A 15,198-nucleotide genomic window follows, 5' to 3' on the forward strand; every position below is an offset into this window, starting at 1 on the left:
CTTAATTACCTTGGATACTTCAATAGCTGGGTTGGTTTCTGGGTTATATCATCATGTGTGTTAGTGGTCAGTTGTTTGTTGTTGCTTCTCTGTCCAAAGGGCTCCCTTTAGCATCTCTTGTAAGGTTGGTCTGGTTTTAACAAATTCCCTTAATTTCTGCTTATCTGGAAATGTCCTAATTTCACTACCTGTCTCCTTTCCTTTTGTCAGCCTCTTGTATGTCCCTGCCAACCTTGGCAAACAGAGCCTATTCTTAGGTCTCTGGAATCCGAATGAGAATGCTATCACTTTAAAATCCAAAATGCTTGCCACTTCTAAACATTCTAAATGGCTGCACCCTCAGTCACTTTAAATATCAAAATGGCCACTGCTTGTAAACATTCAAAATGGCTGCACCCTAGGTCACTTTAAATATCCACTATGGCTGCTGTATGTAAATAATCAAAATGGTTGTCTCCCTCCTTGCTGTTTCCCTTCCTAGTCATAGGCCACCAGAGCAGTTGTCCCTGCAGCCCTTGGTGACCAGGGCTGATCTTTAGGTCAATTCTCAGTTCCCAACACCACTTGGAAATATTCAGGCTGTTGGTCCTGTCAGAGTAGCTGACAGTCCGCAGCTCTGACCGTCTCTGTACTCAACTGTTTTCGTTCAGGTTGTTCCACTATTTGGTGCCTAATCCACTTCTGTATAGTTCCTTTCAAAGCTCAGGGCTCCAGGATTATCTTCTGTATCTCTGTCAATTGGTTTTTCCTCTTCTTTGTTGAAGAGGGTCTGTATTGCTTGTCTGCCTGTTCCTCCATCTTACCGGAAGTTGAGGCTGCAATCTTTTTTAAAAATACATTTATTCCTTTTTGTTCCTGTTGTGAATAAAAATTTATTCTTTCCCATTGTATCTTCTAGCCGTGTGTTTCTAGTATGTAGGATATGCCTTGTAATCTTCCTGATATAACTTAGTACAGCCAGTGCATTTAGATGATTTCTTTTGGGTTTCCAGACCTGCAGGCATATAATCTGTCGGAATTTGTGTTGTGTGGTACTTGATGGGATGGACTTTATAATTAGACTGCTACTTTCTAACTGTGTAACTTATGTAAGTTCTGTGCCTAAGTTTCCTCCAGTATAAAATGGGGATAATAATGGTACCTACTTACCCGCCCCCAGCCGTCGAGTTGGATCTGACTCATAGTGACCCCTCCTTGGGTTTCCGAGGCAATATCACTACAGAAGTAGATTGCTCAACCTTCCTTCCAAGGAGTGGCTGGTGGATTTGAACCACCAACCTTCTGGCTAGCAGTCAAATAAATGCCTTAGGCACTATGCCACCAGAGCTCCCAATGGTACCTACTTAGGAAGATTAATGAGTTAAGACATGCAAGGACTGTGAGCCGGTAGATTGTAGATTTCATCCCTCTGTGTCTCTCGATTTTGTGGCTTCTGAATAGGTATCACCAGCATGTCTTGTTCTGCTTCTGTTTTAAAAAGGAATGACTTTACGACTTTTCCTTTAAGTAAAAAATTGTTCTTGGCCTTATAATAGATTTTAAATTTTATCAGAACAGTCACGACTTAATTTTTGCCCATTTTAAAATTTGAAAATAATAATGAATAATAAGAGTAAATGTTCCTCACCTCGTAGCTAGGTGCTACATGCCCATGACAGTTGCCACACATCTCATTTTCTCTTCCCAACAATGCTTCAAGGTACATTTTCCCCATTTGACAGATGAACAAATGGAGAGCTGGCACATTTAAATGATTTCTTTAAGAGCTGAGATTCAAATTCTAAGTCTGTTTAACTCCCAAGCCTGTGCTCTTTCCACTGCCCCACAATGCCTCTGTAGTTCCAAAGAACTTACTGGCTAAATATATCTTCAGATACTACCTTTAGGCCATTTAATTTCTGTCTTGTATTTGTGGCCAGGGAGCCCTGGTGGCTCTGTAGTTAAGCTCTCAGCTGCTAACTGAAAAGTTGGGGTTTCAAACTTACCAGCCGCTTTGTGAAAAAAGATGTGGCAATCTGCTTCCATGAAGATTTACAGCCTTGGAAATCCTATGGAGCATTTCTACTCTGTCCTGTAGGATCACCATGAGTTGGAATCGACTCCATGGCTATGGGTTTGGGTTTTTGGTGTTTGTGGGCTGCTCTATTTTCTTCATTTGAATTCTCTTAATCCATTTTTTAAAGGAAGCCTTTCCCAAACACTAGCCTCTTTGGTTTAATCGGCTATGCTTGGCTTTTTTGGTTGTGTTTATTTTCAGAACCTTGAAATATTTTTAATACTCCAGAGCTCCCAGTAAGATATTTTTAAAATTTTCAGGCCTCCTGTATAATTTTGTGTATATTTAATGAAGGTCTACCTTTTTTCATTTTTAATGATTTTTAGATCACATTGGAATTCAAAAATTCTTTCTCTTTAAAATAAAAAAAAAATTAAACAAAATTTACAGATAAAGTTGAAGTTCTTCAGTATTTGTTCTGTTCTCCATTTTTAAACCCCACTCTGCAGCCAGGCCAGCTACACTACCCAGTTGGAGGTGTGTTTTTCTAAACCAGTGCTGCCCTGCACCGAGCTTTCTGTGCTGATGGAAATGTTCTGCATCTCTGCTGTCCATAGGTACTACTTAGTTGCATGTGGCTCTTGAGCTCTTGCAGTGTGGCTAGTATGGCTGAGGGACTGAATTTCTAATTTTCTTTAATTTTAAGTAAGCGGCCATACAGTTCTAAACCTTTGCACATGCATTTCTATTTACCCATAAACAACACACAGTGAGACCTGTGACAGGCAGAAGTCAACAGGACTGCTTGGTTTTTTCTCGGTCTTGCAAGTTTTCTGCTTTTGACAGGGTGCGGTCTTACCACTTTTCATTGCTCACTCACTCGCTCGCTCGCTCACTTACTAACTCACTCACTGCCATTGAGTTGATATTGACTCATAGAGACTCCCTTTGGGTTTCTGAGATGGTAGATCTTTATGGAAGTAGATTGCCCAGCCTTCCTTCTGTGGAGTGGCTGGTGAGTTTGAACCACCAACTGTCTGGTTAGCAGTCAGATGCCTTAGGTACTACGCCACCAGAGCTCCTTTCATTGTACTCTAGTAGTGGAAAATAGTTGAGTTCTCTGACCAGTTTCTGTCTTACACAGGTTCCAGTTTTCACAGGTTATACTCTAGTATTGTTTTTTGTATAGATATGTATATCATAAATTGCCTTATACTGTGTGTGTTGGCCTGCATCTTGCTTTTTTAATTTTTTTTTTTAAATTGAAGAGTTTGTCTTGGAGAACTGTCCATGTTATTGCATAAGATCCAGTTCATTGTACTTTTTTCTTAATTCCTAATTTTGTTGTAATTTCCTTTTCTAAAATGGATGTATTGGAGGGTGAGATTCTTTGGTGTTTCTTTCCCCTTTAAGATTATCCTTGACGTGCTGTTAGGTGCTATGGTCATGGTAACCTATTGAGAAAAGGTTTGATTTTATTGAGTAACCACCCATCTTTTGGACTCTTAGGTGTGCTGTGATTAAAGGCTTTAAAAACCACGTTACATTTTTACCACAGTTGGCATGGATGACTTTTGACAAAGGGGCCAAGTACTCAATGGTCAATTAATTTCAGATGATTTGCCTGTGGGCTGGCTGAGATCAGGCTGAACTAGTGTCCTCATCCCTGCACTTGCTAATGAGGTTTGCTGCATTGGTTCTCAGGATCTGGTGGACATAGGAATTATCTAGGGAGCTTTTAAATATGCACATGCTTGGACCCCATCCTTGGAGATTATGATTGGTAGGCCCAGGAATCTTCATTTTAAGAGATTCCCAAGTTGATTTTGTTGCAAGTAGTCCACAGATCACATCTGGTATTTTGAAAAAAGGCTTGCACTAGAGGTCTGGAGATCACTTTTGGGATTAACTGTAGCACCGGGCAAGTTAGTTGGTCTTTTTGTGTCTCAGTGTTCTCAACTAACAGGAGAAGAATGATCATCATTGCTTCAAATAGTCTCAAAGTTATTGTGAAAATAAAATGACACCCATAAACATTTTTCACATGAAAGGTTGCAAAAAGTACTTTTTTTCAAATGAAAGGTTGCAAAATTTTGTAAAAGTGTAAGACACTGTTGTTAATATTTACAGCTAAAATTCATCTTCACCTAACACTATAGTATGGATCCTGGTGACACTAAAGTGATTGTTTGATTCTTAATTCTCTAAGACTTACAGTTCAAATATGTAAACACCTACCCAGTCTTGAGAAGTCTGGCTCAGTTTTGATGTTTTTATATTCCACATTTGTTTTAGAACCTCTGCTGCACCTTTTTTCTTTTTGACATGGGTTTTTGTGATGTTTTCTATTCTAAACAGAAACTGGTATCTAGATAAAGTGCTATGTTCATTTTATTCATTTTTGGAATTGATTTGTATGAAGTTTTAATAATAAAAAGAACTGGTGTCAGGGAGCTTAATGTGTTGGGGCAGGAGGCAGACGTTTTCATCTATTAGTCAAGATTATTTGTTTGTCGGTTATCATGGTTTTCATCTAGTCTAGGACATTATATGTCAACTGTTTTCTAAAATGGCCATAGGTGCCATTTATTAGCATACCTTTGCCATTATAGAATCTTAGTGTTGATTCTTGGCATTGGGTATAGTAGGTAATATAGTTAAATCCTTTAATCGTATTTTCTACTCTTTCGCCACTTTATGGTGACTGTTAGAAGCAGCTAACAAGTGTGTTTTGACACTGTTAATTAGTACAGTGCAAGAAATAATGTTTACCACAATCATCAGGTTCTTTCCTCCACCACTAAATAATTCACCAATGGAGCAAGATAATCTTCCCAAGTATTTATTATTGCCAAGTTTCTTAACATAGAGGTTTAACTTTTCCAGGAAGTTACCCAATTAGTCTTACCTATCTTTTCCTCTGCTAACCAGAAGGCTGGTGGTTCAAATCCCCAAGCCATTCCTTGGAAGGAAGGTTGGGCAATCTACTTCCATAGTGATACCGCCTGGAAAACCCAAGGAGGGGTCACTATGAGTCAGATCCAACTTGACGGCAGTGAGTTTGGTTTTTGGTTTTATCTTTACCTCAAAATGTATGCTTCTATATTTCTTAGTTTAATTCATAGCTACCTTAAGTGACATTTTAAAAATTGTTAGAGAATCTTGGAGATACATAAGTTGGGAGCACATAAGACTAAAATAAGGAGCCTCAAAATCATTAAAAAAAAAAAAAAAAAAAGACCAGGCTTACTGGTTTGATAGAGACTGGTGGAACCCCTGAGACTATGGTCCTTATACACACTTCAAGCTTAGAACTGAACTTACCCCCATGGCGTAGCTTTCAGCCAAACAGTAGAAAGGCATGTGAGGTGAAAAATAACACCAGGGAGGTACCTACTCCTTAGAGCAGTCAACCATATGAGATCAAAAGGGCAGCATTTGCCCAGGGAATAAAGCTCAGCAGGCAAGAAGGGATAGGAAAGAATAACAAAGGGAAATGATAACCACAGGAAGGAAGGGTGTTATTACATTGTGGGGATCTCAGTCAAGGTCACACAACAAAATATGTACAAACTTTTGAATGGAAAACCAATTTGCTCTGTAAACTTTCACTCAAATCACACTAAAAAGTTAAAAAAAAAAAAAGACTAAAATAAGGACCTGTTTTCTTTCAGGTGGAAGTTGTGGATGCACAGAGATGTCAGAAAGTGTTAGAGAACGTTGCTTACACCACAGTTTCTTTAAAATGATTACAGTACTGACCAGTTTGAAATTGCTATATAGTCTCAAAGAACGATGAGCTAAGAGCATGTGAGACTGAAAACAGGGTTTGTTTTCTTTCAGGTAAAGGTTGTAGATGAACGGAGGTATCGGAAAGTCTTTGAAGATATTGTACGCATCATGGACAGAATGGAAAATGACTTCCTTCCTTCCTTAGAACTCAGCCGGAGGGAGGTGAGTAAAAGTACACACGGCCTCTCTGTCTTTCTGCCCACTGTGGTTAGCACACAGGAAACCATCTTACTTAGAGAAAGTAGTTAAGAGTGTGTACACTGGAGTTCAACTGTCTGTTCAAATTCTAGCACTACCATGTAGTAGCTGTGTGACCACAGGCAAGTGTCTTACCCTCTCAGAGCTGCAATTTCTCTTTCTGGAAAAAGGAGTGGTTGTTGGGATTACATGAGTTAATGCGTGTGAGGCTCTTAGAACAGTGCCTGGCACATAGGGAGCCCTCAGATGTTGTCTGCTCTAATTTAATATTTCAGAGTTGCAGGTTAGTTCATATCTCAGGAAATAGAAATTGGTCATAGGATCCAGAAACGAGAAGGAGCAAAAACCACATAACTCCTCTGCCAGGGTGGGTGTCACAGTATATGAAAGTGAGTGGTGTGAAGCTGGCCCCGTTGTGTACCTTGTTCTTTATTCATATTCTCCATGGAATAATCTAACTGACTGACTTCCCCTACTAGTGATGCATGTTTGTGTCTGTCTGTTATTCCCCAGTTTGTGTTTGAGAATGTGAAGTTTCGGCAACTACAAAAGGAGAAGTTCCAGATCAGCAACAACGGACAGGTTCCCTGCCATTTTTCTTTCATCCCTAAACTTAATGACAGCCAGTACTGCAAGCCATGGCTTCGGGCTGAACCTTTTGAGGGCTACTTGGAGCCAAGTGAGTTTTCCCTTTACCATTGTGTCTGCTTGCTGTGTATCGTCCCCTCCTGACTCCCGTTCCCTCCCCTTGTTTAACTTCGTGTTTTCTAACCACATGTCTCTTACCTTCACTGTCATTGTATTTACTGTGTGTCCAGTCTCTTCCCTTTCAATACTTGATGGTTTTTTTCAGGACACTTCTTCTGTTGATTCTCATCCCCTGTTTTTGCTTTTCCACTGGAAGTTGCCCTGTTACCAGGTATCATCTCTTATATTTCAGATGAGACAGTAGACATTTCCCTTGACGTGTATGTCAGCAAAGACTCTGTGACCATCCTGAATTCAGGGGAAGATAAGATTGAAGATATTCTTGTCCTTCACCTCGATCGAGGCAAAGACTACTTCTTGACCATCAGTGGAAATTACCTCCCAAGTTGCTTCGGTACATCCTTAGAGGCTTTGTGCCGAATGAAAAGACCAATTCGAGAAGTTCCTGTTACCAAACTCATAGACTTGGTAAGAAGCATCCTAAGAACAAACCTCCTTTAGAGAGAATTCTCACCATACTTAAGTGATATCCTTGCTCTCTCTGTGCTGTCCCTTTTCTTTGGGACTATCAAGTGATAAATAAGAATGTCACTTTACTGTAGCACTACTTGGATTAGCTTAAGCTAAGAGGCTCTTGTCAGGAATGTAATAGATAATATTAAGCTCACTGATTATGATTAAAGGCTCCAGTCTCAAAGATAAAGTTCTTTAAATTTTTTAAGCTCTTTATACTTTCAAGACACTTTTGTATATATTAGCATGCATGTGAAGTCTAGTATTGGGTGGAGGTAGTATTAGTCCCATTTAACATATGAGAAAACCAAGGCAGAGAGACATTAACTTGCCCTAAACCCAGACAAATAAGTTAGTGACAGAACCGTCACCCCGATTTTCTGATTCTCCATCCAGTGTTCCTCACTATACTGTATTTTTTTCTAATCAGGGTGAAACTTCGTTACTTACTGCAGCACAGACTTACAAGTGAAGTCTCTAATACCTGTGTCACAATCCCCAGGGCTGCTTATCACACACACAGACAGGTTCCTCCCCTTCTTCCCCCTCCCCCACCTCTAGCAACAGAGTTCAGAATCTCAGGGTATAGGGGGTCAAGGAATCTGCATTTTATCAGCATCCCAAATGTTTATAAAGTGTGTTTAGATTTGATACTTATTTAATGTGCCTCATTTAAGAAAGGAAAGAAGGATGATTTCAGTACCACCAAGCCAAGCTCTAGTTTCAGGGCCTTAGGAGGGAGGCGTTTATTCTCTTCAGTAACAGAAATTGATTGAGCTCAAGGCCACCCTTCTAAATGCAGAGATGGTTGGGGTTGTGTGCAGACCTCTTTGGGCTATGAATGTATATTCTTGGTCTTTTTCCAAAGAAAACTAGGTCAAGTGCCCTCCAAATGTTATCATTCGCATTAATATTCTCGCTCTCCTTGTGGTCAAGCTAGAGCAAGTGATTGTATCGTCTACAAGGGGAGGGCTAGAGCAGCAGGCAGGCTGCTGGCCTGTCTGAGTGGGATCTGCTCTGTTGCCATGGAATTGTTTCAGCTGTGACTCAGAGAGCAGATTAAAACCCCGGAGCCCAGTCCTTGCATTCTTTCTTGGAATTTACTTGTTTCCCTAGAGCCTTCATGATTGAAAGCTCTCTGACCTCTGTTTGAGAGAGAACCGTTTTCTTCAGAAATTCAGATCTGGACATTCTAATAATTCTCATGAATACTTGGTTTTTCTTCTCCCACCATATTCCTATTTTTCCAATTTAGTATTTCACCTTTTAGAATACAAATCATTTAAGATAATGAAGTTGTTTTCCCTTTTCTTCTCTACCATCTTCCTTCCATCCCAAGCACCATTTCCCAACTTTACTTTTGCCAACATTTCATTATGAGAAATTTCAAATACATAGAAAACACAAAAAGATGGTACAGTGAACACCCCCATACCTTATGTACATAGGTACATGTACATTGTCTGTCTGACCAGTTAGAAATTAATTGGTGTTCTCATGTCCCTTTGCCACTAAATACTTCAGCTTGCATCTCTTAAGAAAAAGGGCAAACTCTTTATAGTACAATACAGTTACACCCAAGAAAACCGATAGTAGTTCACAGTCTCATCTAATATTCAGTCCATATTCACATTTCCCCACTTGTTCCAAGAATTCCTTTTATAGCTTTTTATAAACCAAAAACCTGGGCTGGGTTCATGCATTACATTTGGCTACTATGGTCTCTTTTATGGTAGAACGGTTCTCTACATTTTTTCTTTAATGACATTGACTTTGTAAGAGTCCAGTACAGTTGTCCAGTTAAGGCTCCACTATTTCCTAAGTTGCCTGTTTCCTCTTAGTATTTTTTTTTTTTTTAACTTTTCTCTTTATACTCCCTCCTCCCCACACACTTCCTATAAAGCAGAACTTACTTTTCTTTATTTTTGGTAAACCAGGAGAGACGTCATAACACCCTTTGCCACAGTTTTCCCATATTAATTCTGGGAATAGCTAGAAGGAGGCTCAACTAGCGCAAAATGTTTTTATTTTATTTAAAATAGTATCAGGTAATTCAACCACCTTTGCCCATGAATGGAAAGTAGCCAAAATCATTAGTGAAATTAATGGGACTGTAGAGAGCCCTTTTTCTTTTTGTAGACAAAAGATTCCAGGTAATAATAGAACCCTGGTCATTTTTTAATTAGAAAATTGCTGGGTTCTTATTAATTTGTATGTGTATGGTCATCATTTATTCTTTTAAAGCTTTTATTTTTGTAGGATTTAGGGTTCTGATTCTTTTTGCAGCCTGTTGCATTTCAGTGTTACTAAATTCCTGTATCTCATTAATGAGATATTATCCATATTAGCACAGGCCAGTAAACAAGAAATCTAAGATTATCTGTACCTTACACTTAATAGCTTTCAACTTGTTTTGACTTGATTTGGGCCTTCTAGAATGCTTTCTTAGGTCTGATGTTGATTCACATTTGTTCCAAGCCCCAAGATAATATGTCATATTCCATATGACATTCCTTTATTCTATTATTTACTCTAAAATATTGGTGAAGCCAGAAATGAGTTCAGTGCATATATCAAATTTTCCATGTACTGTTTCAGAGCAATTCTTGCTCCATATCCTCTCCTAACCAAATACAGAATGAAATAACTGGCATGAGGCCTTTTCATTCTTCCTGCCCCTTTCAGTGATGGTGACTTTTGCCAATGTGTAAGACTCCTGGAATATGGAATTAGCACCAATAACAAGCAGATGAAAATCTGTTTGTCATTATTTTATTCTCTTCCAGAATTAAGGTGTATTTTTCTGTTTTATAAACTAAGTAGCATATAATCATCAATATTTATTCTTTACATGCTGGATACAAAGTATTATGGAGTTTATGTAGGTTCCTATAATTGAGTGATAATGAAAGTATACCTGTATGTACAATATGGCTAAATTCTAAATCATGGTTAATAGGGAGTTTTTTTAATGTCCACTGTGTTTGGTAAGTCAGTATTTTGGCAGGTCATTTAAAATGAATGTTATGGAGCTTGCAGCTTGTATTAGCAACAGATTCCTGTGCTGTTTACTCAAGCCCTCATACACTACAAAACCTTATTGATTGACCAACTAATCTCTGTAAAAACCAATCTCAGAATCAGCCTATTTTGACTTAATGAATATTTGCTGCATGTGGCATTAACATGACTAGAAATGATAAATTCAACACATAAGAATAAACTGGAGCAGAAAAATAATTTGGGGAGAGTCATAGAAGTATTTTCAGTCAAGTCCAGGGATGTGAGGAACATGTATTAGTGAATTGGGTGAGCAGGCTCTTCCAGGCATAAGAGACATCTTGAATAAAGGCAAAAGGAAAGGTGAAAAGTAAAAAGACCATGTGTGAAAAATTTAAGATTCCCTTGGAAAGAGTGAGGTTTTAAAAAAACGAGCGAGGATAAAAGTGTTGGAAGCTGGGTAGGTAGAATGGGAGCGAACGACGGAGAGCCTTGAAGTCAGCAGATGAGCTTCTGCTTGAGCCAGCAGACATCTAAAGCCCCCGGAAGGCTTTGATGATTAATACAAGGTTGTAAATCAAACACATTCTGGTGTTGCTCATAGAATGGACTAATGGAAAGGGGACCAGGCTTGAACTAGCTGGATCTCGTCTAGGATTGTAGTTGTAAATATAGAGATGAAAAAAAATGCAGGTATGGGTGAAGAATATTCTTTTGGGGACACGTGTATTGGGAGAATGAATATCAAAAATATGGAATAAAAATTTAGTATTAATTCATCCCTGCTGATCTCTTCCCTAAGTGTTTGCTTTTTCTTACTGATCTAACCACTCATTTCTTACTTTGTTAGGTATATAATTTGTATATCTTATTCTACATGGAACTAATCCTTTTCAGAACCTCAGTTTTTGTTCAGTTTTCTGCTTTTTATTTTTAAGTTTGAATTGTGGGCATCTGATGCCCTTAATGTTATTTAAGTATGCATTTACTACTGAGGAAATCCTACGAGGGTGAATGTTGAGACAAAGAATGATTTGCATTGCATTTGGGGTGTGCCATTGTTGTCCCACTGGGGCAGTCTGGAACTGGGTTCACTTTTTTATGTGATCAACCCCTAGCCTTTTGCAAAGAGCAGGGGGGTCAGTTGAACTAAGTGTTAGTAGTACCTTAGTGCTACATTAGGAGCAGGCTGTTTATTAGGAACTAAGTGACCTGTCTATTTTCAGAATTAATCCTAGTGTTGAAATAAATATAATTTATACCTACTTTCTCTGTTCCTGTACCCAAAGAGTAGACTCTTAAGGCAAACCTGCTGCCCCTCCACCAATACCTAATCAGTCAGAGAGTCCCTTTTGATATTTTTTTCTGTTTTCTCTTGTATTCATCCATTTTTTTAAAAATAATCTTTTCCCACTATTAAAGGTTTTTACTTTCTCATCCTTGACCTGCTTGATAGCCTTTTATGATTCCCTTTGCCTCTATCTTCTGTCTCCCTAAGACCCGTCAGTGTTTCCCACTCAAGGCTATCAGATTGATATTTTTATAATACTGTTTTGGGGCCCTGTTACTTCCTTGCTTACATGGAGTCATCGGCACCCTCATGCTTGCTAAAAACAATCCAGATTCCTGAACCTGCCCGGTAAGGTCACTTGTAGTCTGACTTCAACATACCTTTTCAGATTTATTTCCCACTATTTTTCTCAACTAATGTCAGATGGATCCTGGCTGAAAGCAAATAATACCAGAAAGATGTTTACCTGTGTTTTATTGACTACGCAAAGGCCTTTGACTGTGTGTATCATAACGAATTATGGATAATATTGTGAAGAATGGGAATTCCTGAACACTTAATTGTGCTCATGAGGAACCTGCACATAGACCAAGAGGCAGTTGCTCAAAGAGAACAAGGGGATACTGCAGAGTTTAAGATCAAGAAGGGTGTGCTTCAGGGCTGTACATTTCACCATACGTATTGAATCTGTATGCTGAGCAAATAATCTGAGAAGCTGGGCTATATGAAGAAGAACACAGCATCAGGATGGGAGGAAGACTCATTAACAACCTGTAATATGCAGATGACACAACTTTGCTTGCTGAAAGTGAGGATGACTTAAAGTACTTATTGATGAAGATTGAAGAATACAGTCTGCAATATGGATTACATCGCAATATAAAGAAAATGAAAATCCTCACAACTGGACCAATAAGCAGCATCACAATAAATAGAGAAAAGACTGAAGTTGGCAAAGATTTCATATTACTTGGTTCCACAATCTACACCCACGGATGCAGCAGTCAGGAAATCAGATGTCGTATTGCACTAGGAAAATTACTGCAAAAAACATCTTTAAAGTGTTAAGGAGCAAAGATGCCACTTTGAAGACTAAGTTGAGCCTAACTCAAGCCATGGTATTTTCTGTCGCCTCATGTGCATGCAAAAGCTGGACAATGAATAAAGAAGACTGAAGAAGAGTTGGTACCTTTGAATTGTAGTGCTGGCAAAGAATACTGAAAATACCATGGACTTCCAGAAGAATGAACAAATCTGTCCTTGAAGAAGTGCAGCCAGATTGCTCCTTAGAAGTGAGAATGGCCAGACTTCGTCTCACCTCCTTTTGTCATGTTGTCAGAAGGGAGCATTGTCCCTGGAGAAGGATATCATGGTTGGTAAAGTAGAGGGTAATTGCAGAAGGGGAAGGCCCTCAACAAGATAGATTGATACAGTGGCTGCAATGATGGGCTCAGGTATAGCAAGGACTGGGAGGCTGGTGCAGTACAGGGCAATATTACGTTCATTTGTACACAGGGTCGCTATGAATCAGAGCCAACTCAACAACACCTACCAGCAAGAACGTTTTTCTCAATGTACTTAGTGCTCCCCACAAGTGAGATGCCTGACTTCTCCCTCATCTCACCTCATGATTACTGTCTCTGCACCATTGCTTATTTCTGCCCCCTCCTGTGACTCTTTTAAGACCTTGTTAGGTCCCACCTCCATTGTGAAAAGTCCCTTGACAGTCCTAGCTGAAAGCTCTCTCTCCTTTCTCTGAACTTGTGTTCTGCTGTTCTTCCCCCCCCCCCTCTTAATACCATCTGTTGAGAACTTGTATTTGTAACTTCTGGAACTCCTCACCCTAACTTGGTTACAAGCCAGGGTCAGGACCCATGTCTTTTTCTTTTATGTGTCCTCAATTCTATCCACCCCTCAACCAAAAATGGGGCTATTTAGCACAATGCCTTGTACTAGCAGATGATCACTGTTCAAAGAAAACGTCTTTGAGGGCCTGGTTTGACAGGTTAGTATACGAAAACTCTGCCTCATTTTATTCATCACGTGTCATGCGTTCATGAGAGGGAAAATCAGGAAATGTGTCAGACACAAGCAGTTTCTCTGTTTGTTAACAAGGAGTCCTAAATTTTAAAATAGTTTCTATGTCAAAAAAATGTGTTAAATTAGATGTTTGGCATTTAGAATTAAGTTTCATATTACAAGTAATATAATTACAATACTATAAATACTGTATACTTCATAAAGCACTATTACTCTGAATACTTTTTATTTGCTCTTCTATGTGGTATTTAAGAGTCTAGGTAACAAAGGAAGACACTGGGATGTACACAAGAGTAAAAGGTCACAATAGTAAATGCTATTACATACACAATACTGCAATAACAGTCATAACAAACAGTAACACATGGGTGGATACATAGGTAGATATATAAGCTGAACAGGTGTGGGATGGCATATGGGAATACACCCACTAGCATACATAGATTTGGCAGATGATATTTCTGCATATGTATTTGTATGGGCAACATTTGCCCCTCAAAAAAGTTAATCAGGCAGGAATAGGCAGAAAGAAGGGCAGATGGAGACGGGGAACCCAGGGAGGAAGTGAGAAGAGTGCTAGTACACTTAGGGGATTGCAACTAACTTCACAAAACAAAATATGTATCCAGGTATAGAGTAGAGCATACAGGAGCAGAGTTAGGCAAACTTCTTAGCCAGAACCAAACACTTTGAGGGACTGAGTCACTGGGCTTAGGACCATAACCTCAGGGGACAGCTAGGTCAATTGGCATAACATATTCCATAAAGACAGTGTTCTACATCCTACTTTGGTGAGTAGTGACTGGGGTCTTAAAAGCTTGTGAGCAGCCTTCTGAGATAAACTATTGGTCCCTTCCCACCTGGAGCAAAGAAGAGTGAAGGAAATCAAAGACTCCAGGACATAATTAGTCCAAAGGACTAACAGACCACATGAACCACAGCCTCCGCTAGCCTGATAACTAGATGGTGCCTGGCTACCACTCCTGACTGCTCTGATCACGATCACAATAGAAGGTCCTAGATGGAGTGGGAGAAAAATGTAGAACAAAATTCAAAATCATTAAAAAAGACCAGCCTCACTGGTCTAAATAGAGACTAGGGGAACCCCTGAGACTGTCACCCTTAGACACCCTTCAAACCTAGACCTGAACCCACTTCCCAAGATCACCAAACAATAGACAGGCCTATAAAGTGAACAGAACACCCAGGAGGAATGTGCTCCTCAGAACAGTCAAGCATACGAGACCTAAAGGGCAACATTTGCCCCCCAAAAAAATTCATCAGGCAGGAACGGGCAGAAAGAAGGGCAAATGGGAACAGGGGACCCAGGGAGGAAGTGGGAAGAATGCTGTTACACTGAGGGGACTGCAACTAACTTCACAAAACAAAATGTGTATAAATTGTTGAATGGGAAACTACTTTGCTCTATAAACTTTGACTCAAACCACAATAAAAGGTTAAAAAAGGAAGAGTTTAGGTAGCAAAATTATAGAGACGATAAATAGATCAGGGATTCAGGGGTAGGAGCAAGGAATCAAGGGATGGATAGGTGGAGCACGGGGAGTTTTCAGGGCAGTTCATGCAGCGATTGTGCATGATACTCTAATAGTGGATATATGACATGCAATTGTCAGAACCCACAAAACTGGACAACACAGAG

At 39.4% G+C, this 15,198-nt stretch overlaps 1 protein-coding gene across 1 annotated transcript in view; it reads left to right on the plus strand.

Annotated features, from left to right (window-relative positions):
- The window catches only part of OCRL (OCRL inositol polyphosphate-5-phosphatase), a 66,814-nt gene that overhangs the window by 42,998 nt on the left and 8,618 nt on the right, over positions 1-15,198 (plus strand). Inside the window, exons 16-18 of the mRNA XM_007949751.1 lie at positions 5,840-5,950; positions 6,500-6,665; positions 6,927-7,162. Of these exons, the coding sequence (XP_007947942.1) occupies positions 5,840-5,950; positions 6,500-6,665; positions 6,927-7,162 (513 nt within the window). The remainder of the gene's footprint in view (positions 1-5,839; positions 5,951-6,499; positions 6,666-6,926; positions 7,163-15,198) is intronic.

This window comes from Orycteropus afer, unplaced genomic scaffold, assembly GCF_000298275.1.
Source record: "Orycteropus afer afer isolate SDZICR_OR568_19922 unplaced genomic scaffold, OryAfe1.0 scaffold00253, whole genome shotgun sequence".
Lineage (NCBI taxonomy): Eukaryota > Metazoa > Chordata > Mammalia > Tubulidentata > Orycteropodidae > Orycteropus > Orycteropus afer.